Below are 27,451 nucleotides of genomic sequence, written 5' to 3' on the forward strand. Positions count from 1 at the left end.
TCCACAATTTTCCCCCAAAATGTTTTTGGTAGTTTATTTTTTTTTTCTGGTACTGAGACCAGTGAACATTTATAAGGTTGTTAAGTCTTATGCATCTTCTTGAATCAAATCCAGTGCTTTCTGTTTGATAGCTGTGACTGTGATAAAGAGAAGTGGCTCTCTTGCAGTGAATATTCTTTCTCTGGAAAAAAAAAAAAATTAGGTTGGGAGTGTTTGCCACAAAATCACAGTGTCATGTAGTGCTGAAGCCCTTGACTAGTCTCCTTTGTTGATGGAAATGGAATTAACCTTGGAAGAAGCGGTATCATTTGCCTCCTTTGTTTTTCTCCTCTCTCCAACTTTCCTCTCCTTCTCTTTTCACTTTGCCCTTTGACTTCTGCTATTCCATATTCACGAAGCAGGAATGTTACTGGAGACTAAATGTGGCTATGAGAATTTTTGAATCGGGCAGTATAGGAGACAACTGAAAACAGAGCCATCTTGTAACTTTTACTTCTGGAGGGACATTATATATTACAATTTTGGAATTATTATAACTTTGTCTAAAATGAAGAGATATTTTATTTCTTACCTTTGGTCTTCATTAAAAACTGTTTGTTGTGGTTTTGAAAACTTAAAAACCTTCATTAAATTTAACAATGATTGGCTAAGCATTCTTTTTTGCAGTCTCACTGTTAAATATGGATAATTCATTTTCTTAATTGAGCTGTGATGATGGACGAATAGCTTTTAAAATAACTAAAAATAATGAAAAACTCAAGTAAAATTTTCTTCATCTCTGTATAAACCTGAAAGAAATTAGAAGTGAGGAGATAAGACATTTACTCTTACTTGCTTTGGGAGATTTTATAAAATGTAACTTAAAAAAAAATACTGTACAAAATTTAAGCACACCATGTTTTACTGTATGTGACTTCAAGCAATAATAAATTAAAAATAGCAGTGTTGCTCACAGTTCAGGTATAGGCAGAACTACATTATAGTTTAAATTCAAATTCTAGTAGATTATTAGTACAGTAAAATTTCACAAGGAGTTCAACCTTTCTAATAAAGAAATTCAAATGAATCAACTGTGAGATGCTATTTTGACCTACCACATTGACAATGCTGAGCAATAATATGTAGTATGGGCAGGGGTTCAAGGGAATTGAAGTTATATCTTTGTAGTGGGAATGCAAAATTCCTAAATCTTTTTGGAAGGAATTAGATGATATGCATTAAGGTTTACATCCTTTGATCTAGTAATTCCACCTCAAGGAATTTTTCTTAAAGAAGTAATCAGAGAGCTACACAAATAATTACATGAAGTGTTTTATTACAGAAGGTTTCATAGTACTAAAGCATTAAAACAAAAACATAAACACTGAAAAATAAGGGAATGATTAAAAATATTTTGGTAGGTCCAAATGATTATCACAATATGCATTTATCTAAAATGACATTTTGGAATTTATTTCCTGATACAGTAAAATACCTATAATAATATTAAATGAAAAAAATAGAATAGAAAATTGTATTTATTTTGCTTGCTTTCACTTTTGTATTGTTTAAAAATATATATCTATCTCCATACAAGACTATTGAAGTAAAATTTAGCAAAATGTTAACAATTATTACTTATAATTTAAAGATAACAGATTTTTTTTAATGGTCCTATTATACGTACATGTAAATGCATGTAAATGCATGTAAATTATTTTGTGACTAAAATCTCAGATTACCATTTTTTCCTGTTGACTCAGCTATTGTTGGATTTTATGCTAGTAAAATAATATTCACCAAATACTGCATTCTCTGTGGGATAGCATTTGCAAAACTCATATATTTAGAGAACACAATTATGTCAGTGAAATGAAATTAATGAAATGGCATCCCACACAGGCACCATAATTTGCATATTAATTTCAGTTAATGTTTTTATGGGTGTGACGGGCTTATTCTAGTCATATTTGATTAAAAAAAAAAAACAGATTGTGAAGCAACCAAATGTTGAACAATTGTTCCAGTAGATTCACAGTATTCCAAAAAACAGCTTTAATATGTTATTTTTTGGCACTTTGACTTTGGTTTATTTACCTTTTATAGCTTTTTTTAACTACAAATACATTTTGTCAATAAATAGGTAGTTGTTGATGCTGAGTATTTATTCTTTAATAATAATCCCCCCCTGCCCCCAACACACATAACACCCTGGCAACCACCAATCTGTTCTCTGTATCTTTGAGCTTGTTTTCTTTCTTTGTTTTGTTTTTTGGTTTTTACATATAAGTAATATCATAAAGTATTTGTCTTTCTCTGTCTAACTTATTTCACTTAGCAAAATCCCAGCAAGGTCCATTCATGTTTGTCACAATTGGCAAGATTTCATTCTTTTTTTATGGCTGAAGAGTATTCTATGTGTATATATATCACATCTTCTTTATGCATTTATCCATTGATGGACACTTAGGTTGTTTCCCTATCTTGGCTATTGTAAATGATGCTGCAGTAAACATGGGGGTACATATATCTTTTTGAATTAGTGTTTTCATTTTCTTTGGATAAATCCCCAGAAGTAAATTGCTGGGTCATGTGTCAGTTCTACTTTTAATATTTTGAGGAATTTTCATACTGTTTTCCACAGTGGCTGCAGTAAGTTATGTTCCCACCAACAGTGCACAGGGTTCCCTTTAATTCACATCTTCATCAACACATTATTTCTTGTCCCTTTGATAATAGCCATTCTATGATGGTGATGAGTTGATATCTTATGGTGGTTTTGATTTGCATTTCCCTGATGGTTGGTGATGTTGAGCACCCTTTCATGAACCTGTTGGCTATCTGTATGTCTTTTTTGGAAAAAAAAAATGTTTATTGAGATTCTCTGCCCATTTCTTTAATTGAATTTTTTTTTCTTTTTTTTTTTGCTATTGGGTTGTTTGACTTCTTTATGTATTCTGCATATTAACCCCTTATTGAATATATGATTTGCAAATATTTTCTCCCATTTGGTAGGTTGCTTTCATTTTGTTGATGGTTTCCTTTGCTGTTCAGAAGATGTTTAGTTTGATGTCATCCCACTTGTCTATTTTTGCTTTTTTTGATTTTGCTGTTGGAGTCAGATTCAAAAAATCATCAAGACTGATGTCATATGAAGCTTACGACCTGTACTTTCTTCTAGAAGTTTTATGGTCTCCGGTCTTACATTCAAGTCATTAAGCCATGTTGAGTTGATTTTTGTATATGGTATAAGGCGGTGGTCTCATTTCATTTCTTTTGCATGGGACTGTCCAGTTTACCCAACACCATTTATTAGGAGACTGTCCTTTCCCCATTGTATATTCTTGCCTCCTTTGTTATAAATTACTTGATCTTACATGTTTGTGTTTCTTTCTGGGCTCTCTATTCTTTTTTTTTTTTTTTTTTTTTTCTTTGATCCATGTGTCTGTTAACAAGAACCATCTTCTTTATAAGTTTTACAGTTTTTCTGTTTTTATTTTCATTAATTTCTTCCTTCTGACTTTGTTTTACTTTGTTGATCTATTTCTAGCTTTTGAGTGGAATGTTTAAATCGCTTTTTTTTTTCAAAATTTATGTATGTAAACATTTAATGCTATGGATTTTCTTCAGAGAAGTGCTTTTGCTATGATTATAAATATTAGTTGTTTAATAGCTTGTTTGTAATTTCCAGATGAAAAGGTTTTACATTATCATTAATTAGGGGTTTTTTTGGTTATTATGTGGTGATCAGAGAACACTATTGGTGTATTTGTGTATCAGTATTAATACACTAAAATATAGTATCAGTATTAATTTACTAATATTAGTACACGTGTACCTCGGAGGTATTGTGGGTTGGTTTCAGACTACTGCAATAAAGCGACTATTGCAGTAAAGTAAGTCACACAAACTTTTTTGGTTTCCCAGTGCATAGAACGGTTATATTTACATTCTACTGTAGTCTATTAAGTGTGCAATAGCATTATGACTAAAAAGCCAATGTACATACTTTAATTAAAAAATACGGCTATTGAAAAAATGGCACAGATAGACTTTCTTGATACAGGGTTTCCACAAACCTTTAGTTTGTTAAAAATGTAATATCTGGGAAGCATAATAAAGCAAAGCATGATAAAACAAGGTATGCCTCTATTGGTATATTTCTTTTTTTATGCAAACTTATTTATTTTATTTTATTTATTTATTTTTGGCTGCATTGGGTCTTCGTTGCTGCGCGTGGGCTTTCTCTAGTTGCGGCGGGCGGGACCGCTCCCCCCTGCAGGCTTCTCATTGCGGTGGCCTCTCCTGTTGCAGAGCATGGGCTCTAGGCACGTGGGCCTCAGTAGTTGTGGCACTTGGGCTCAGCAGTTGTGGCACGTGGGCTCTAGAGTGCAGCTCAGTAGTTGTGGCTCACGGGCTTAGTTGCTCTGTGGCATGTGGGATCTTCCCAGACCAGGGCTCAAACCCATGTCCCCTGCATTGGCAGGTGGATTCTTAACCACTGTGCCACCAGGGAAGCCCTATTGGTATATTTCTAAATTTTTGGATTCAGTTCTTGTTACCAACCAGACTTTGAGTTCCTTCTTCAAATTTGGCACCCAGAGATTCCTCTCCTTGGTTTCAAATTTGTCTATATCCCAGAATTCTTTTGTTATCCCCTCTGCCTTAGCATTTCATTGATTTGGAGAAGAAATTGATGATTCTGTCTGCATAATCCACTGTAAAATTGTGCTGAAGTTATGCTTGTATTTTCTTCAGTTTCAGGGTATCTTTACAATGTAAACTAAAATTCTGCATCTAACTGGTCAGTTCGACTTCAGTGAATATTTATTGAGAATCTGTTATCTTGTCACGTACTATTCCAGTGGGTCAGGCATAAAGGAATTCCTGAGACAGCTTCTTATTTATTAGTAATTGCTCAGTAGATATCAAGTCCTAGAGTCATGGCATCCATGTTCAGGTCAATTATTCAGGCAAAGCTACAAATTGGAAGTCTTTATCTTAAATGCCTACAGGGATATTTCTTGGCATTGTTTTCTCTTGCAGAAATTATAAAGGTTCAGGCTTCCCTGGTGGTGCAGTGGTTAAGAATCCACTTGCCAGTGCAGGGGATATGGGTTCGAGCCCTGGTCCGGGAAGATCCCACATGCTGTGGAGCAACTAAACCTGTGCGCCACAACTAGTGAGCCTGCGCTCTAGAGCCCGCGAACCACAACTACTGAGCTCACGTACCACAACTGCTGAAGCCTAGAGCCTGTGCTCCACCACAAGTGAAGCCACTGCAATGAGAAGCCTGTGTACTGCAATGAAGAGTAGCCCCCGCTTGCTGCAACTAGAGAAAGCCTGCACACAGCAACGAAGACCCAACGCAGACAAAAATAATAAACAAATAAAATAAATAAAAATAAAACTTTAAAAAAATTATAAAGGTTCAAAAATGAAGGAATGTACTTTTAAGTACTGTGAATGAAGAATGCTGCTTATTGTGCTTTGGGTTTTAACATACTTTGGGTTTTAACATAGGCATTTTAGGCTTAAGGATTTGTATCATCATAACTGAAGGTATTTTAAGGTAAGTTACTTAGTCGCAAAGGCAAAGATGAAAGTAAAGTCTTAGAAGTGTTTTACACAGCCTTTTAAAAGGCATGCTTAAGTTTTCTATACTAATTACTGTACAGTTCTACATCTCTTAATTAAATAAACTGCTATTGTTTTCCCATTATTCTTGGACTTTGAAGTTTTTGAGTCTAAGAGGATACTGAATTAATTCAAGGATTTCTGAATTTAAAGATTTAGGGCATAGTTACATAGTAACACCAGGGTTTGGATTTAGGACTACAATTTTGATTTGCAGATTTTTTAAGGACTTATTTTTTATCACCCCCAGGATACGTTGCACATACCTGAAAAGCTCAATTTCAAAGATAAATAATTTAGGAAAAAAAGATTTTTGTAAGTTTTTTTCCCCCGTTGAGAATATTTGCATTTAACTTAAGGCATTGAGTACATTATCTCAAATCAGAGATCTGAGCAGTTGTGAGCTTCCAAGGAGCACTTAGAATGGATGGAAAACATCCTTTATAATTACTGTCATTTATTTAATCAGTGTGCAGTGATTAAATCATGTAAGGAAGCAGTATTTTGATTAAAATCCTTTTCTTTCAGTAGAGGTTGTAATCTGCTGACACAGAGCCAGTTAGGTGCTGACTTAAGCTCTCATAGTATGGACAGGTGCTTATTTGGTATGATGGGGAGACAAACAAGGGTAAGTCAGAGCTAAAGGCCAGCATCACTCGATAGCTTCTCCATCAGTAAACTTTCCTGGATTCATTAGGAGTGTCCTGGAATTTCAGACAAACTCTTAGTTATTTTTTCTTTGGGCAGACCTAGAGAGTAGCTTAGCATGGTTCATGTACATTTTGGTAGCCATTTTTTCTTGAAGGAAGCACAGATTTGTGTACCCTCCCATCCCCATATTTATTTATGCATTCTTTTATTCAGTTAATATCTATTGAGAGTATCATGTGTTCCAAATACTGTGCTAGGCATCATGATACACATATGAATGATGTTATTTCTACTTTTTAGGATCTTATAGTCAGGGATGGAGAGAGGGAGAAAAAAATGTGAACAGTACAATATAGCGTGATAATTGTAAGCTTGGAGTGCTTTTGGAGCACATAGATGGGCCAAATATGAGAGGTCTAAGAATGTTTCCTGGAGGACTACAAACTGAATTAAGCCCTGAGGAATAAGGAATGGTGGGACTTGGTGCTGAGAGAGTATGGATTACTCTCAATATACTATCAATTTAAGCACTCCAAAATTTTAGTATTGTTGGGTATGAAAAGTAGCAGTGATAAGAGACGAGGCTTGAGAGTAAACAGTCAGATCATAAAGGACCTTGTAAGCTGTGGTAAAGAGTTTGAACTTGAACTGAGGGTGGTGAGGGACCTCTTAAAGGTTTTAGGAAGATTACTCTGGCTGTGTTTTGAGATGTGAATTTTGGGGTCATAAAACCAGAGGCAGAGAAACGAGTTAAGAAACTGATTAAACAACCTGAGTTGGAAATGCTTAAGCTAACACTGAGGCAGTCAGTTGGAGAGAAATGAAGAGATTAAAGAGCTAACAAGAATTTGGACTGATTGACTGTGGGATGAAAGGGAAGAGGCAGGCATGACTCCCAAGCTTCTGATTTGGGTGAGAAGGTGGATGTATGGTGATGACATTGACTGAGGTGAATGAGTGGAAGGCAGTTTGGGGGCCTGGAGTTGTTCAGATTCATACTGTAGAATTAGCGTCTGTCCTGAAATGACTACCTGAGCAGATGTTCTCCACTTGGCAGCAGTGTGCAGGCCAGGTGTGATCAGCTGTTGTCAAAGCCTTACATGACTTATGCCTGAGGATCAATGACTTGTCCTCTCTTTCTGAGTAGGTGTCTTCCCAGGATGGAGGAGGCTGTGGTGATGAGGGTACTTTTTAAAAGAGGCCTTTATATACAGAAATAAACAGTAATGAATACAGCTTACGAGGGAGGAAAGAGTTTCACTTAATAGTACTTAATTAAAAATATAGATGAAAGAGAAAAATGGAAGCAATTTTCATATAAAATCATTGTTATCACCTATAAAATGTTGCACCTGAAATATTACCCATTAGTTATTCCCTAATAGGCCTTGAGCATTGCCTGGAAGTGTGCCCTGAAGGTATGTTTTCAGCCAAGGTTCTGGCCTTCCTTTAATCTGTTTGTTTCCTTTTTTTACACTTTATGCTGTTTTAACTTTCTAGGAAAACTTAGGTGTTAAATGATCTACACTGGAACTAAAACTGTCTCTTTCTTAAAATAGTACGTATCCCTATAGAATATAGTCTCCCTTGAAACAGATGATGGGATTATTCTTGGGGGCTGGTCATTGGGACAATCAAATATATAACATTGGTAGATAATGAGAATTTCGGTAGTTTACTGGTAACATTCTCTTCTGCCTCTTCTTCCTTACCTCCTTCCCTGATCCATTCCCACCATCTCACTGGCAAAATGAGTCCTGCTTGGATCTGCTTTTCTGTGAATTTTTTACTCTTTTGAAAATAGCACCGTATCACATTTGGAACATATTGGAGAAGGCTATAATATGTAGCACATTAGTATATAAGGATATTCTACTTCTTGTGTAGAGGTGGCTTTTAGTGCTTATGAGGACTTAAATTATGGTCTTTATGCCATAAAAAATCAGGGTCACGACTTGATACTGCTGAACAGTTCTCTGGATTCTGTGAGGGTGAAAAAAAGAATGCTCTCAGCACTTCATCGTTGAGTGTTACATGATTACAAATGATTCTGCACAAATTCCTGAAAGTGTAAACATGCCGTCAGCCTTGCCCTCCCACAGACATATTTGGTAGCTTCCACTCAGATTCTCAGTCTAATGGAGTCTTACCTTAAGGCATATGGTGATTTTTTGATTACCATGATGGTATGGAGGGATATATTTGCTACCACAATGTGTGAACAAAATTTAAGATAATGTTACAGAGAAATAATTGTTGTAGATGGCTAACCTCTGGCTAATTAGCAGACTAATCTTTGAGTTATTCAGTACAGTCTGGGTAACCCTGAATCTTATGAAGAACAGACAATATATTTGCTCTGTAATAGTTTTGAAAGAATTATTTCCATACTTGAAATGTAAATAACACCAGATGTTTAGTAGTCCTACTTTTGTAATGAAATATTTTTAAAAGAATTTATTAACTAAGAGAAATCTTTCTTAATTATGTTATAGTTAGTTGTGGTCAGTCCTCCATATCCGTGGGTTCTACATCTGTGAATACAGAGAACTAATTGTACTTCGTCGTGTTATGTAAGGGACTTGAGTATCTGTGGATTTTGGTATCCACAGGGGCTCCTTGGAACCAATTCCCGTGGATACTGAGGGACGACTGTATTTAGTCTTGAAGTGGCTTGGTTAAGGTATTGCCTTCAAAAAGTGCTGTCTTCCAAGTTTGCCACTTTTCTAGTTTCTTTTCTATCAGAACTAGAAAACTATTTTGTGGTTTGATCTGAACCATACCAGTGTTTTGCAATAAATATTTTGGTTGAGGTTTAGTCATGTTGAGGCCTGATGTAGTTTTGCATCTGATCTGAGGCTTCTTGTGATAGCTTCTGGGGTAAAATCTTTTCATGGGGAGTGGGTTCCCAGAACTCCCTTTCTCTGCTTCCTTCGGACATCCATATGTACCTGCTCTCTGTTACCACCAGACTTCAACCCCCTTCCCTTGTACTCAACCTGGAATATTGTTTGTGTGCTCAAACCCTTTGCTGGTCTTTGTAAGGAACACAAGTGCCCTCTTAACTCTCCCATCTGTGTTAACCAGGCAGCTTGGGGAAAGGCTGCCATCTGCTTTGTGGACAGAATCAATCTGTACACTGATATTCAGGCCCCTTAAAGGCCCTCTCCTGCCACCTGTGGCCCTCTTTCACACTTTAACTTATTAGATTCTGACCTATATTGGAAAGCATAACTGCAAAATCAAAGCCAACATGGTTTCTATTTCTCTAATCCTCCGTAGTTTGGTCAAGTATAGTATTATAAGGATTGCGTTTTAAGTACTGTTTATATTCTGTACATGCTTATTTAACATACTTGGTGCTCAAAGGGTGGGTTGGAAAAAATGAAGATTTTTAAAATGTAACTGCCTACTTGATATTCTTTAACAACAACAAAAAAAGGAACATATAGAACCTATAACAAATTTTATTCAGCCTTTCCTGACATTTTTAAAGTTTGATTTAACTCTGAGAGGATTAGGAAGTAATGAAATGTTAAATTCACAAACTTAAAAAAATCTTATTGTTAATAGGTTTAAGGAACTGTGTGAGGGTCCTAAATTTTCCTTAATTTGACAACAAAATAAACAGCCTTTACTAACCTCGTGAAATCAATGACTGACAGGCTGTTCCAAGCAGCCTTATAATGGTCTCTTTTTGGGCCATGATAATTAGACTTGAGAGATTGAAGATTAATTGTTGATTTTTGTGATTTTTTTTAAAAGTTCCAAATTTAAGAGTTAAATAAAATCCCATACACTCTTTGCTAAGAATGTTTGCTTTTAATTTTTAGACTGTTGAATATTTTATTACTAGTTTATTCCTCTGATTCATTACTACTTAGTTCTTCAAAATACTGAATATCTAGGGTCTCTTTGAGTGATAAACCTCAATTTACAGGGAGTCAGGTAATATTCTTTGCATATTTAATGTTGGATCTTAACATACAGATCTTGCATTTGGGTAAATCACATTGAGCTTGGCTAAATCTTTGTTTCTACATTAGGTCTGAATAATGATGCACTGACAATTGGAGTCTTCATTTATCTCTAGATCAGAATGGCTTTAGATATTGTTGAATTTTGTATCATATGTATCTCTTAGATGAAATCCTGGAGTGGGTAAAGGATTGAGGGTCTGAGGCTTGAGTAAGAATCTGGGTCTTCCATGTCCATTTAACCTCTTGAGCCACTTTTCACACCTGTATAAAGAGCCAACAATACTTTTTTTTTTTAAAATTTTTATTGGAGTATAGTTGATTTACAATGTTGTGTTCATTTCAGGTGTACAACAAAGTGAATAAGTTATACATATATGTATGTATATTCACTCTTATACAGTTATACATATATATGTATACATATACCTATATGTATGTATATATATATGTATATCCACTCTTTTTTTTTAGATTCTTTTCCAATAATACTTCCGTTTCAAAGTTGTGAGAATTCAGAGATAATATATGTGAGGTCCATTACAAATGCTCCTTTATAATTGCTTATAAATATGAGGATATAATTTTTCTTACTTGAGCATATAAATATATGAGATAATACATACTATCAGATATACTCATTCATTTCTTCATTTCCCTTTCTTCCATCTTTTTAAAAAAATTTGCTTATTTTTTCTAGTCCTTCATAAAGGAATTTGTTAAGTTGAAGTCTCTGGTAGCTGGAGTCTTTTAAGCTGTAGCCCTTCAGAATGGAGTCTCAAAAGAATAATAAGAACCACTATAGTGGTATAATTTTATTCATTGCTAAAAACTTTGAAGAGTTTTGTCTTTTATCTCTATTGATGTGTTCATCCCGAAATGATACATTTAGATCACAACAAAGAATTTTACTTTGTTGGCTCTTAGAACAATGAAACATGTATACTGGTCTTTAGATTCTTGTTCCTACCAACTTTTTGCCATGTCTTTGTCTATTAATCTTTCAGTTAGGGTGGCTGGCCTGTGCTTTGAACACATCTGACACCTTCCAGACTTTATGTCTCATATGCCTTTGCTTATACTATCCACCCTTTTGCAATTCCTTTCCACTCAAGGTACTTTCCTATCAGTAAGGCATGGGGCATGGTGTGAGTCTTACCTCCTCCACATCTTTTCAGACTACTGTAGCCAGAGTGGTTATTCTGTTTCTTACGTTCCTACAGAATGATTAGCTCTGATACTCATTTTTGCATTAGCTGAGTAGTAAGAAAGCCTTTTTTCCCCCCTTTTTTTCTAGAAGACTGTAAGATACCTTTTCTTGTATATTGTTTGCCTAAACTGACTTAGTGTCATTCTCTGAAGCACTAGTTGGTGGTGAAGAGGTAGTACCATGATCGGTTTAGATTAAACAGAGCTTAACTCTAAAGCTGGGTTGGGATGAATTTGGGGGAGTATACTACATTGTATATGCAAATAATCTGACAACATTCCACCCTCCACCCCCCCGCCCCAGAAAATGTCCATGTAAGTTTTTAAGAAACCTAAGACTCTCAGAAATAGTTTAAAAATCAAAGTCATTTCTTTTTAGGAATGCATTATGTCCAGAATCCCACTGAAGAAATTTTAACTTAATCTTCGATACTTGAAAGGAAAAGCAATATTTATATATGAATGATGATAACTGTGAACGGGCTAGCTTATTAAAAAAAAAAAAAGTATTGTTAGAGATTGGATTGCCCTGGGCAATACAGAGTAGTAGGCATATTTTGTCTTTGACCTTTTCCTACTTCGTCTTTCAGTGTCTGTCCCTTTTCACCACTTCTTTCCACTTCCCTTCTTTAAACATTTATTGCATGTTTATTGTGTGTCAGTCTTGTGCTTTGTGCAATGAAGACAAGAATGAACAATAATTGTTCCTGCTATCAATGGCTTTCATAGGCTACTCTCCAGTTAGATAATTTTGTGGTCAAGTATCATTAAGTACTATGATACAAGTATAAGCAGGATGCTAAAGAAACACCCGTGTTCTATTTTCCTCTCACCTGTCAAGGCTAGTTCTCTATTTCTTGCCCTGTTGTTTGGACCTCCTCCATAGCAAGAATTTAATAAAAGAAGTTTTGTGCAAAACTGTTGATTACAATTGAAGATGGCCTCTTTTCTGGTTGGCAATATAAAATAGGCTGTGATAGTGTCACAAATGATTGCCTTTTATTATGATATGAAAACGTCAATGCTGTTCTGAGGGAGAGTCACCATAAAAACAATAAGAATCGATTCTTAATTTTTCTGTGGGTGGGATTTGCCATTGTACTTTAAAAATATTTTCCTCTTGGTTTGCTTTGGGCAACTTCTAGTTCTTCTAGTGATTATGTATGAGGGAATATGGCAGAATTTAAATGATAACCTAAATAATATAATATTATTAAGGAGTAGATTTGCTGTAAAATAATTAAAACAAAATAGGTAAATAAAAAATAGAATATATGCCACACTTCGTTCAGATTACTTTTTACTAGCTACTCTTTTCAGTTACATTCCACAGGTTTCCATCTTTTGTTTAGAAGAATCTATAGGATAATTTTATTAATCTCTATAGAGAAATAGGGTTATTAAAGTGGTCATTGAAAATACATAAATAGTTTTGAAATGAGCTTAACTGACAGATTGATTAGAAGCTGGGGAACTTACAAAAGGAAGGAGGAGGAGAGCCAGGCTTTTCTTAGACTATGAATATAGGACAAGTGGGGATTATTTCACTTTATTGCACCTTTAGTTCTAGTTTCTCTCACTAGAATAGAGAACTACTCTTCCATTCCCTGAGTGTTATCCTCTCTAATCAATCCTCCACTCTTCTGGCAGTTATCTTTCTAGAATGAAAATCAGATCTGACAGTGCTACTGTATAAAGCCCTAAAATACCATCTGATCAGCTATAGGAGAGGCAGAATTATACTCTGCTCACTGTAACCAGTCCAGCCTTTTTTTCCAGTTTACCCCTCTCCCCGCCCCCAACTCCTCAGTTGATATTCCAACCACATAAAATTCTGCCACTTTCCAGACATGCTTTGTCATGTCTGTATGCCTCTGCACATGCTGTATTTCTGACATGGAATACCCTTTTCTTCCTGTATTCTGACCAAGCTCTAATTTTCTTCCAAGCGTCACGTCTTTCCTGAAGCCTTCATTGACTTATCTGTTAGTCATGGTTCTCTCTTCTCTGTGCCTGGTACACATAGCCTAGTTCTTGTTACACTGTATTTTGTTTCTTTCCTCAAACTAGAGGAAAAACTCCTGTAGTTGATTTTGCATATTTAACTCCAGCATTGGATGCAAAATTAGGTTCAATAAATACAGTAAATGTTGAATATTGAGAAAGCTAAGATAGAATGAAAATAGCATTTTGAGTACTTCTGTGCTACTTGGTTTTCTTTACATTTCTTAATTTGCCATTTAACTTTTTATATGGTTGAAGAAGGATAAAATGGTCATACTTTATTTAACCATTAGTGTTTGGTTTCATGCCAGCTAGGGCAATTGTCTCTCAGCTCCATGCCTGCCCTATTCCACTCCACTGCAGAGATACAAAACGTGTAAAGCACGTATGCCAGACACCACTGCTAGCAAGTTTTCTGTCAGGTACAGCCAAAGGAAGGCAATGGTGAAAGATGGGAGGGTGAGGGGAAAGAGCAGTTATTTATTTCCTTTTATTGGACGGTGTACTTCAGCATGCAGCAGGAGTAGATGATGGCTGACGGTGACCACAGGTGGCTGGACGTTTCACTAGCGCTGGGGTTGGTTTCATGGGCATCTCTGTCTGTACTGCTGTAGAGTAATACGGACTCCACTGAACAAAAACAGAGCAGTCCCAGTGGCTGCTGTGGCAGTGTTTCCAGAAGTTGAACAATGATCGTAGGCTTGTGGGCCCCAGCCCAGCATAGTAGCACCCTGGCTTTGATTTGCAGCCCTGTTTTTGTTGTATGCCTCTGGTTATGCCCCCTTCTCCTTTTTGTTCTTCTAATCTCTTCAATATCTGCATAATAGATTTCCTGTATTAACTGCCCTATGCTTGAAATACCTAGAATACTTCCATTCTAGTGAATAATAACCAGGAGTGGTCTCAGAAAACAGATTTCAAGGATGAGAATTTACTTATCTGAACTGACTGGGATTGAACACAGTAGGGTCTTATTGCCAGTGGAGAAGTGCCCTGACATGCACTTTTAGTTACTTAAATTATCAGCTTTCTTACTGAAAGTGAAGTGTTCTCTAAAGTCAAAGCTTTAGGAAATCAAACGGAAGTTGTAATTGACTATTATGGTGGGAATAATGGCTTCTAGGACTCTTGGGTGGGTTGGCTGCTTTTGACTGCACAGAAAAATTTTAGCAAGGAAATGATGAGTTTAGGGCTTTAAACTCTCAATTCAGATATAGTGAGAGAAACAGAGAGCTCCACGATGGATTGTCCTGTCTTTTACTGTTGCAGTTCTGATGAAGCTGAAAATAAGACCCCATATTTGACCCTGAAAGTTGTAGAATCACACATTAAGTTGAATTCATAGCCTTCCAAGCTTTTTGATGTAAAAGATAAGAATTGATTGGGTAGACATGGTATCATGAGAATTGAAATGAATATACTTAGGTAAACTTAGATGAATCTGAGAGTTTTAAACCTCAGTTCTCTCTGTGCTTCATTTGCAATTTCACCTATGCTTTATTGTGGAACCAGCCCCTCCTTATTTCTCTGAGGGGGTTAATTTTTCCCAGCTTGAAGACCATATAATGGACTCAACCTTGCTAGGAAAAAATCTAGGGAGAAGAGTGGATGTATCATGTGTGACTCACAAATACTCCCTTTGTTGAGACATTGGGCAATGCATTGGTGAAGGGAGCACTCAAATCCTGGAAAAATTGTGGGATGCCTGTGCTCTGATTGCCTTGGAATATGTTATGTGCCACTACTGAAATGGGCTCTCTCATTGAAATGGAATCATGACATCCTGGAGAGACAGAGGCTGGGCATCTACGTGTAACTGCCAGAGGCGTACAGTTACTCTAATGGGCAGAAGAGCCAGAGTGACAATCAGAATTTTGTGACCCCAATGTTGTTATCATTGGTGGTGGCTAAACCATTAAAGTACAGCCTTTAGGGTACAGAAACTTTTGGGTCACGTGAGCAGAAACCTGATTTCATTCACCATTATGGCCTCTCACTACGTTTCCAGACCTGAGCCAGTTCACAAGTCCACAGCCCTTAAATAAAGTGGGAGCGCTAGATCCCTTTGAGGATAAACTATTGCTATTGTTATAAATATATAGTGAAAATCTTCCTCTAGGTTCTCCCTAGGGGGATCTCAGTTAATTACCAGAGTGACTGAACATTATGGAAAGGGAAACTCTTGGCTCTTTTAAGGATTACTAGATATGGCCCTTACTTGATACTAATCTTTTGAGGGAACCAAAACACTACCATCGTTCTTGGAAAAATGAGACCTTATGGTGAGCAGATGATGGATTTATTTTGCTTCCTCCCTCCCTCCTTCTCTAGATTGAGTTTATCTCACTGTAGTTCCAGGGAGACTGTGTATCTACCTTATGATCATTGACCTAGTTCTTCAGTGTTTACCCTGAAGAACATCTACATTGACTCTGAGTCATGGAATGAGGGATATTATGGAAGGGTGCCAAGCGAAAAGCCCTGGAAGTGTTCTCTCATCCAGGAGAGTAATCAAAAAATAATAACTGTATCACAGGAATTGCAGAGATTAGAGCCACTGTGAAATACTCAAGAAATTCAAAAGGAGAGATTTTTATCACATGCTCATTTTACTCACCTTGGCTTGTGCACAGGGAGAACAGAACTTGGAAGCTGTTTTATTATAACCTGAATCAGGCTGTGGTTCCAATTGCAACTGCTGTTCCAGATGTGATGTTTTTACTAGAGCCAGTCATCCTGGTCTCTGGTCTTCGGCATAGTACAGCTATTGATCTTGCAAATCCTTTCCCCCACCCACATCAATCAGCCAGGATTACAAGAAGCTGTTTACACTCACTTGGCATAGAAAGCCGTATACTTTACTGTCAGGGTTATATAAAATCTGCTATCATAATCTAGTATACCTTGAAGTTATTTTTTAAATGGTCAAGTAAGGATAAAAAGAAAATTCATACTTTTCCCATTATTACTGTAAAATTTTAAACCAAAGAGCATTTCTTAGAACCAATAAAGGGTGGAAGAGGAAGGTGTGAATTAGTGCTTAAAGCAGTATTTATTTGATTGACTTCAGCTAGGATGTTTGTTCTTCCAGAATTAAAAAGTAGAGCAGGACTTCCCTGGTGGCGCAGTGGTTGAGAGTCTGCCTGCCGATGCAGGGGACACGGGTTCGTGCCCTGGTCTGGGAAGATCCCAGTGTCCGGAGCCTGTGCTCCGCAACGGGAGGGGCCACAAGAGTGAGAGGCCCGCGTACCACAGGAAAAAAAAAAAAAAAAAAAAAAAAAAGTAGAGCAAAACTAAGCAAAAACAAAAAGTTAACACAAAGTGTAATTTTAAGCTCCAGAATTTCTTGTCTTCTTACCCTTTCCCTCACCTTACCTTTTTAGACTAATATTCAGAGGTGGTTAACAGTTTTTTTTTTTTTTTTTGGTTCAGTGGACTCCTTTGCAATCTGGTGAAGTCTGCATGTCACAGAATGTTTTCAGATGCACAAAATAGCTTGCATAGGATTATAAAGCAAGTCAATTAGTTGAAATATAGTCAACAAAATATTTTAAAATCTCCAGTACAGTAACACATGTATAGTAATAATAAGTAAAAATTAGTATTACTTCTAATAAGTATTTTAATATTGGAGTTAGTGATGAGTATAACAATATGTCAAATTATCTGTGATTTCTACTGGTCACAGGTACTCTAATACTACTGTCATTTATTGTCTGCATTCTTAATAGAGGGCAATTTAAACATTTAGTCAGATGTGAGTGAAAATACATGTATGGTCTCTTATCCATCCAAATACATGGACCATCCCTTCACCCCCTGCTCCCCAAGTCCTTCTATTGAACTTTTTGGTGGATGAGGGAGGGGTACATGAATCTCACTTAAATCTATTTAGAGCAGAAGCTGTTTATGTAACACAATGGCCCTGAAAAAAGGAATATTTATTATCTTTTGAATGTATTTGCTTAATCATATATTTTACCACAATGCTGTATTTACTGTATGGAGAAATAAAATACTCTAACATAATGGAAAGTGGAGACCAGAATGAGTCAATGTGAATAAGTAGTAATTCTTTGGTCAGTGAGTGAATTAACTCCTCTAATATACTAGATGGTGCCTCATGGACCTTTTGAAGTAAAACTATTTCAAGATTATGCTGTTTTCCTCCATTTTGTCAACTGGTTCAAGCTCATTTACTTAATGCCCAGCTAGACTGACTGCATAATATCTAAAATTTTTGTTTATTTCTGAAAGATTGAGTTTCTGCAATAATCTGCACTAATTGATTGGTGTGAAATTCTTACTAGAGTATTTACAAAAGTATTAATTTTTATACATTTGTCAGCTCACTCAAATAAAACTGCACATAATGAAAACAATTACATTTTTTTATTTTTATATTTTTGTGGTATGCGGGCCTCTCACTGCTGTGGCCTCTCCCGTTGCGGAGCACAGGCTCCGGGCGCACAGGCTCAGCGGCCATGGCTCACGGGCCAAGCCGCTCCGTGGCACGTGGAATCCTCCCGGACCGGGGCACGAACCGGCGTCCCCTGCATCGACAGGCGGACTCCCAACCACTGCGCCACCAGGGAAGCCCAACAATTGCATTTTTGACCACTATAGCTACAAAATAATTTCTGCATTTTCTTCTTCCTTCTCCACATTTTCAGTCCCAAATTATGACAATTTCACTAGCATTTGAAAAATTATTATGTTTATTGGATTATTTGCAGGTGGGGCTCTGGGCTTTGGTCTACACATCAGTGGTTAATTTAATGATGGACTAGTTTATATTTAGCAAAATGAAGCATAACAAGCTCAGCTGAAAAAATGATTCTTGTTTTAACCAGTGATCTTCACACAGCTGTTTAAATACCATATTGTACTTGTTTTTTGCCTCTTTCCTTATTTAGGATGGCACATGGTACTTGTGTAATCTTTGCTTATTTTAAGCCGGCATAAAAGAATGGCTCTCAGCAAACCGGAGGCAATTTGCAAAACTAAGGGATATTCTTATGAATTCAGGCCAAGTTAAATTATTATTGAAGAATATATCTTTTCTCCCCAAAATTTCTCCTGAGACTTTTTTTCATTATAATGTTATGTTTCAGAGTTTATGACAGAGGTACATTATTTCATTTGTTCCATATAATTTTCTTTCTTCTGTATAATGATACAATTAAAGTAAGATTGGCCTGGAAAAGTCAGATGTTTTAAAACTGTAGTAGTTCCTTTTTGTGTTATCAATGTTATAGTATTTTTCTACCTAGAAAAGATTGTGGCTCTTTGTATACAGATGGAAATGCTGACTTAAAACATAACCAACAGATGGAAATTTAAAATAATTTTCTATGACTTTTTTTTTTCACTGCTGCCACATCTTCACTGCCTGTCTGATCCAGCCCCCAACTACTACACCACCAATAACGATCAGTTCCTTTCCTTTTACATTTATTATCAGGTGTACCAAATAAAACTTTCTCGTACGACTTCATGATTTTATTCACCCTTATTATATTTATGTAACTTCCATTTTTTCATGAAATGTACTGTAAATATTATCAGATGGTACCGTTTTATCACAATACCTTTGTGAAGTAGGGCACTGTGCCATGTCTAGATCTGATATCTGCTTTTTTATGTGGAACTCTTTGCTGTCTATTTACTAACTTAAGCATATGATCTTGTAGACAGTGATCACAATTGAGATTGGAAAGATAAGGAATAGAGATGCAGGAACATACTTATAACTTCAAAGACTATGTTGAAGTACACCAGTGTAATTGTTCTACTTAGTAAAACAACTCAGTCTGCATCTCTATTTCCTACAATGTGTGGTGTTGCTTAAAATGCTCAAGTATATTTTATATATTCTGGATTCTCTGGATATCAGACCTGATTTTGGTTGATTGTACTCTTTTTTATTAGGTACAATTGTTATGTTTTTGTCTTATTACTAGATTTAAACCTAACAATTAGAAGCACTGTCCCAGGAACTGTTATACCAAGAAAAGTTATACTGCTATGGGTTTTTAAAGGAAGTTAGAAATGCAATGAGAACATACAGGAGACAGCTATAAGTAAGAAAAATAAATCTGTCAAAGAGTAAAGATATGCTGTGTAAATTATGACTATGGGTAAAACTTAAGAAAAACTGTGACTTGATAGTTATTTTTTTGAATTAATAAACAATATTATAGGTATAGTTCCATTTTATAGTACTACATTAAATTTTCATACAGAATTAAACTTTATGTACTGTATATAGCATGTAGAATTTGGGAAGCTGAGTATTACTCTGGGACCATCTGTATTTTGACCTGCTGTGAGGTAGATAATCAAAGCTTTTCGTAAGTGTTTTTTTATAATTGAATATAGCGTATATGAACATGTTTTGGACAAAATTCAGGACTAAAATACTGAAGGGAAATTAGAAAGAATGGAACCAAAAATCAAAACTCAGTGACTTGAAAGTAATGGTAAATGCTAATAAAATAAGAATAAAAAACCAAATGGTAACATTTATGATACAGCTCTCAGCCAAATAAGCAAATGTTTAAAAGAATTAAAATCTCTGAATTGTGAGCTATATCGATAAAAGGCTATTTAGGGTTAAAAATTACAATAAGGTATTAAGTTTTTGTAACATAATTTAAGATGATGAGTATATGCTATTTTTTTTTCCTTTTTTGAGTTTTCCATCTTATTCACACGTGAAAAATGGGCTGAAATGATAAACTAAGAACTAAATGAAAAAATGTATTTAAAAAAAGACTTGTTACAGTTAATCAGTTTTTTAAATATCAGAAAAGCTCTTTTAATAATGAGCAATCAATTCCATAAGCATACATTTTAAAAGTATAATGCTAATATATACTGATAATTCATACAGTTTTTCCCTCCATTTTGCTGAGGGTAGCAGGCTCTTAATCCTATTAACTTCTTCATTTTCACTGATTCAGCCTGAGGGATAAAAGTTAGGAGACATCAGCAAATTGATAGAGTCACTTGGTCAAGAGGTTGATCATTACTCCCTGAAATAAAAGACAGGTAGCATTCAACATCCAATGTGACTGTTGTTTAGAGCATAGTTCAGAGAAATAGCCAGCTGTTTGTGAGTTCCACTTAACGATGAGACACGTAGCAACAGGGTGATAGGCTGTATCTCATTTGGCTTTTTCTTTCTAGATGCTGTCATGAGATTGTAGATTCTGATCTTAACGAGCCACCTTGAAACTAGTAATAAACTTTGGCAGTTTATTGTGCTTTGTCCAGTTCCCAAAAATTCACATCAAAATCCCTTTACACAACTGAGAATAATTGGCTCTATTTTTATCAAGCTCAACAAACGGCAAAAGTGCTAGATAACAGTTGTCATTTCGTTCAGTAAACATATGTTGGTAGCCTATTATGTGCTAGGTACTCTGGTAGGAATACAGAGATGAATAACCCTTGGATTTTGCCCTCAAGGAGTAAGTAGATAATGGGGAAAACACACGCATGCATGCATGCACGCACACATCCAGGCACACACATGTACTCTGTACATGGTGCAGTCCTGGGTCTTGAAGGCTGTGTAGGTCAGCACGTGGAAGAGAGAGAAAGGGGACCATGTGCCATCATGTGAACAGGTGGAAGAAATGTTAAAGAATTTTAAGTAGAAGAGTAATACTAATTTGTGAGCTGATACATTCTGTGAAGATCGATTAATATATTTGAAACTGAAATTGCCTCTGAAAATTCTAGATAAATTGATATAACCATGTTCCAGTCCCTTTGATAGTGTGTCCACAAAGGTGAATGAAGTACATTTCTTGCCTTCTCCCAACTCACTGTTGAATTGGGGGAGACAGATAATGCAAAACAAACCACAGTTCAATGTGGTAAGTGCTGCAGTAATGTTAGAAACAAAGTGCTAAGGAAAAAATTCTAGGTGATTAACTTTTTCTTTTTGTAAATTTGCTTCTCTCAATGGATATTTTTAATGTCTTCTCATCTTTGAAAATCAACTTTGTTGAGGTAAAATTATATAAAATACAACATACCCTTTTAAAAAAGAGGTGAAAAATATGTAGGAACATTTTTCCTGGTGAAGAATGGATGATGTAATCTTATTTTTTGTAAGGAAAAGATTCGAATTTGGTAAGGCCCAAATTTGGCTTCCTGTGTTTAGATTTTTATCACAATGAAAGTAGGCCTATATTTCAGAAGCAGACCTTTTGCTTAGAAGGTAGTTTGGGGGCATCAAACTGAGGTACATTTTTTAGCAAGGATAGCAATCTCTGTAGTTTTGACTTAGAGGGATAAAAGAAAAAGCGCTATTTTTTTATGCTAGTTTTAAAAACAGTGAAGGGAAGAATACTTTTAAAAGATATATCAATTATGAAAAGACATTAGTTCTAAGAGTATCAAGGGAATCAACAATAAAACACTTTTAGGTTTCTCCAGTTAATCAGTTAGGCTGAAGATTAGATGCATTATTTGTCCATTATATACCTCTTTATGTATGAGACCCCAATAACTGAGTTATTACACTCCAAAGATTTGCTTGGCCACATTATTTTATCAGAAGAGCCCATCATTACAGCACCTCAGTCAGTAAACTCTTTTCTGAATTAAAGGGAAAAAAACAGTCTCCATCCCAGTATCATCAATATGATTCCCTATACAAAAATGAAAGGCTTTTAAGTGTTTCTGCAAATGTATTGATGCTGATACCAGATAAAGTGAGATCTGTGCTAGATTTTTAAATAATTTTTTCTTATTAAACTTACAGATGTTCACTTTGGAAAACTTAGAAATATAAAATAGAATGAAGAAGAAAAGGAAAATGTAGTCATTACACACATTTTGATCTAAGTCAGTTTTATTTAAATAAGGACAGCAAAGTAATCCTTGAAAATTTGGCATACTATTTTATTGTACATTTCATGATATTTAGAGATCTATATATGCCTGAAATTTTTGATACTTTTTAGAAGGTATCTACCATCCTCTTTCCTACCCTACTCTTTCTTTCACCATTTTTCCTAGGAAACTGCTTCTTTAATTCTCAACTACATTTTGTGTAAGACATTGCAGAGAGAGACCAATGGAATGGAGACCTCATCTAGGGTAGTGACAGTCTCAGAAGGACGCTGTTGTTTCAAGGACCAAGTTCTAGGATTCAGTTCTCAGCTTTGCAGGTACTGAAAGTTGATTCTTCAGTGTCTAGAAGTTCATCAGTCTTTCTGGGCTAGACCCACCAAAGAAATGAATAAACCTGTATTTATTAATTAATTTTTTTATTAATTTGCCATTCTAGTTTAGCCCTCAGGAAGTGGATTTTTTTGAAGCTCTGAAACCTATTGATGCTGTTCTAAGTTGCTGCCAAAATGCCAATTCTTTTCCAATAATCTGGCCCTCTCCCTTGCTTAATTCATACTCTGATTTTTCCATAGCCAACTTCCCACTCTCCCCCCGCCACCTCGCCACCCTCTAGAGACCCCATTTCATAGCAAAACAGAAGAAAACAACCTCCCAAAGCAGAACAATTTTTTTTTTCTACATTCTTATAATTGTCATGGAGTTCTCCTGTTCTACTTCCTTTCACAACTAACATCTGCAATCTGGAGCCACCTTCCTCAGCAGAAGACTCTTTCTTTCTTAGACAGTCATACTTTCAAATTCTTATTTCTGGGGCTTTCCTTTTATAGATGTCATGTAGATCATTGTTCTTGGAGGACACTTTTTAAAAAAATTTTTATTTAAGGAGAACAGAAAGGGTCATGTTTAAGCTTTCTTATTTATATGTTCCTTCTATCATGCTTTATGTGTGTGTTATTTTGATTTTGGATATTGCTGTCCAGATAGTTTAACCTCCTGTTTCCTGACTTTTTCAGAAAATATACATATATATTATATATATAATTGTAATATATTAAATAAAATGTGTATTTAAAATTTATACATAAATATATATTTATATACACATAGGTGTGTATATGTATATATGTGTGTGTATGTATATAAATGTATATACATTTTGACTCACAATATTTATACAAATGGCTGAACATTTTGATTCTTTACAGTTTATTCTCAGAGCGTTAATTTCATTTTCGTTTGTGGCACAATATTTACTGTTTTTCTCTTTCTCCACCCTACCACCACTAGTATGTTTTTGCTTTGGAAAAAGCTATCTTCATAAATACTGTGACATTTATTTTCTGTAATAGCTTTATCTGCACATTTTACTTGAACATTTATTTCTCATCACATGACAGAAATGGCAAGGTTAGCATTTCAGGAGAGCTTCCCTTCTGTTAACAATATCTTCATTCTCTCATTAGTTTAATTCATGATACTAACCCAGACAAGCGTTGACCATTAAATCCTTTTAGGCAGCAGAGTTTCCCAAAGGCCATTCTTTGTTTTTGAATAAGTTTCTTCAATTCATTTTAGTGTATGAAGTTAATACTGTATGGGAATTCATTTCCTTTCTGATGCAATAAACTTTCCATAAATGTGTGAGGTTAACTTTTAAGTTTTTTTCTTCTCTTATATAGCTGATGGTTAGAGTATCCAATAGAATATTTTGTTCTCTTCCGACTAAAGCTCTTTTTTTGAGGGGGGGGGATTGTGGTTTTGATAGTTGTTCCTGTAACTCTGTTTCTTCTATCACAACTTTTTCTTTTATTGTGCAGGAAAGGATGAGGTCTCTCCAAAAAGCATTTATGAAATCCCTGAAGAACCCCTGTGAAGGCGCTGAGATTGATTTTTTTGTTTCTTTTAAAAAAAATAAATACTCAAATTTGAGAAGTCCATATCTTCAGGAAGCTTAATATTCAAAAACTGTCTATTCAGTTCTCAGGAACTGCCTGTTATGCCATTATTATTTCTGACAAATGGATCAGGTACAGTTCCAAAGAACAGGAGAATCAAACATAAGTTACTGCTTCCCCAGATTAGAAGGGAGTCTCACAGAATATAATACAGGATATTCTAACTTTACATAGTCATGATCATAGAATTGAAATCCCCAAGCACTTTCTAGAGATAAGGAGAGGCATTGCAGAAATAGATAGATACTGGCTGTTTCTAAACAGCGAGTGTATATAAGTACATTAAAAAAATCTGCTTTATGAGGCTGAGCTTTTAAATTTATTCAGCCAAAGATCCATTACTCCGATATTTAAGTAATTTTCTGTTGAAGGAAGGACTGAGAACATATTCATACTTCAAGAGTTGCTAATGTTTACTGAACTAATTTTTAAATAGTAAATGTTTTAATTTTTCAGATTCCTGTAGTTTGCTTAGTGGGGAAAAAGGCAGTACTTTGAGGATGCTTAGTAAGGAGCAGAACAGGGCAATCAAAGGCAGAGGATGTTACTTTGGGTTTTTAAAAGTTTGTATCTGGTTTCAAATTTTGAAACTTGTTTCAAAGGTTGAATTGTTTCAAATTTCCAAAAGATATTTATATAAAGCCATTTTTTGCTTTCTAAAACCAAGGGTGGGGGGCAAAGAAGGCAGTATAATCAGCTCTCTTAAGGCTGGTATGATATGATTGGGTTTGAGGAGTGAATTTCATGAATACTCTCTTTGGGGTTTAGGTCACTGAAGTCAAGTGAAAAGCAAGGGGTGTTGCAGCCCAGTAATTATCTCGTAAGTGAGTCACACTGGGGAAGTTCTCTTTAAAATCTCTTCTATGTCGTGCCGTTTCCTGATATAGCAGTATTTTTCTTTAGGACTGGAACTAGAAGTAATCAAATAAAAGGTGCTAAGCAGTAAAGATCTTGGCAGTTGTCATATTTCCATCAGAGAAGCCAAAGAGCAAAAAAGAAAACAGTCTTTATTTCACTGCTTCTTTTTAGTGTGATGACTAAGCACATAAACATGTGTAACCTTGGTTAGATATTGAACATGGCTGTGCCTCAGTTTCCTCATTTATAAAATGAGGACAGTATAAGACCTCTTAGGGTATCATCAGGACTGAATGAGCCTATATACGTATGGCTTTTTAAGGGAGGTGATATTTAATAAACTGAGAGCTGATGACAAACAAAACGAAACAAAACAAAAGAAAAACCCGAGAAAACAATGTTGTGAAGATATGGAGGCAAGAGCATTCTCATGAAGGGTTTCTAATGTGCTCAGAAAACAAAGAGAAGACTCATGATGCAAATGGGTGGCAGCCTGGACGTGAGCAGTATGAGGTACGAATGGGAAGCTGGATGGGGTCTGGTTTTGTAAGGCTCTGTGAGCCTGGATAAGGAATTAGGATATCATTTTCCATGCAGCAGGGAACTCTTGGAAGGTTTTTAAGTAGAAGACTGGCATTATCTAACCCACATTTTTGTAACTATTTTGATTAAGGCCTACAGTAATCAAGACAGTGAGGTTTAATGGTGGAGGGATAGACACATAAGTAAATAGCACCGAATATTGTCCCAAGAAGTATACCTGCACAGAATTTTGACACACTGAATTTGACAAAGGGGCAAAAGCAATTCAATGGGGGAAGGATAACCATTTCAACAAATGGTGCTGGAGCAATTGGACATTCACAGGTAAAATAATGAAATTGACCTAAAACTCACACCTTATAAAAAAAAAATTAACTCCAAAAGGATCATTTGCACTTAAATGCAAAAGTATAAGAATTTTACAAATAAAAAAATAACAGGATGAGATCCTCAGGATCTAGGGCTATGCAAAGAGTTCCTAGACTTCATTACCAAAAGCACAATCCATAGAAGGAGAAGTCAATAAATTTGACCTCATTTGTTCTGTGAAGGACCTGTGTTAAGAGAATGAAAAGATAAGCTACAGACTGGGAGAAAATATTTGCAAGCCACATATCCGACAAAAAAACTAGTGTCTAAAATATGTAAATAACTCAAAATTTAGCTCTATAAACAGTCCAATTAGAAAATGGGCAAAAGACATGAAGAAACATTTCATCAGAGAGGATGTACACATGGCAAATAAATACATGAAAAGAGCTGCCTTTCTCTCCTGGCATCATTAGCCACTAGAGAAAAGTAAATTAAAACCATGGTAAGTTAATACTGCACACCTACCAGAATGACTGAAATAAGAAAGTGCAACACCAAATGTTGCTGAGGATGTGAGGAAAATGCATCATTCTTACATTGCTGGGGGGGAATGTGAAATGGTGCAGCCACACTGGAAAACAGTGTGGTGGTTTCTTATAGGTCTAAACATCAGTTACTGTATGACCCAGCAAAAGCACTCTTAGGCATTTATCCTAGGGAAAATGACACCCTACACAAAAACCTGTACATGAATATTCGTAGTTGAACCTGTACTTGAATGTTCAACCTATACTCACACAAAAACCTGTATATGAATGTTCCAGCCCAAAGTGGAAATATTCCAGATGTTCTTCAAAGTTGAATTGTTACACTGTGACACATACGTCCCGTGGAATCCTACTCAGCAACAAAAAGGAATGATACATGAAACAACTTGGCTGACTCTCTAGGCAGTTATTCTAAGTGAAAGAAACCCATCCCCAAAGGTCACATATGAATGACTCCATTGATATAACGTTCTTGAAATGACACAATTATGAAATAGAGAACATTAATGGTTGCCAGGGTTCAGGACCAGGGGTTGGGGGTGGGAGGAGGAAGGAGGTGATTGTGTCTGTGAAAGGAAGACAGGAGGGATCCTTGTGGTGATGGAATCCCCCTGTATTTTGACTGTTATCAATGTCAGCATCCTGGCTGTGAATTTGTGCTGTAGTTTTGCAAGACGTTACCACTGAGAGAAACTGGTTAAGAGGGTGTGTGGCATCTGTTTGTATTATTTCTTACAACTGCATATGAATCTACAATTAACTCAAAATAACAAGTTTAATTACAGAAAAGCCCAGTTATTTTAGCAGATCAGTAGAGAATGTATGGCCTCCAGCCCTAGTTTTTCTTATTTAACTGGTCAGGAGTGGTATCTGTGTCTTGTACTTTTAGGAGGACTTTCAGGTGGTT

At 35.8% G+C, this 27,451-nt stretch overlaps 1 protein-coding gene across 13 annotated transcripts in view; it reads left to right on the forward strand.

Annotated features, from left to right (window-relative positions):
• The window catches only part of IMMP2L (inner mitochondrial membrane peptidase subunit 2), a 904,212-nt gene that overhangs the window by 227,513 nt on the left and 649,248 nt on the right, over window positions 1-27,451 (forward strand). Inside the window, exons 7-8 of one of the 13 annotated variants that reach the window (XR_003679753.1) lie at window positions 22,494-22,645; window positions 24,146-24,178. The exons of 11 other annotated variants lie outside the window; for them this stretch is intronic. Coding sequence is in view for 1 of the 2 variants with exons in the window: in XM_028489870.1 (XP_028345671.1) it covers window positions 24,146-24,155 (10 nt within the window). In the remaining variant the exon portion in view is untranslated. Of the gene's footprint in view, window positions 1-22,493; window positions 22,646-24,145; window positions 24,194-27,451 lie in introns of those variants that run through there. One more of the 13 variants, XM_028489870.1, reaches the window with a different exon arrangement.

Source organism: Physeter macrocephalus, chromosome 5 (assembly GCF_002837175.3).
Source record: "Physeter macrocephalus isolate SW-GA chromosome 5, ASM283717v5, whole genome shotgun sequence".
Classification (NCBI taxonomy): domain Eukaryota; kingdom Metazoa; phylum Chordata; class Mammalia; order Artiodactyla; family Physeteridae; genus Physeter; species Physeter macrocephalus.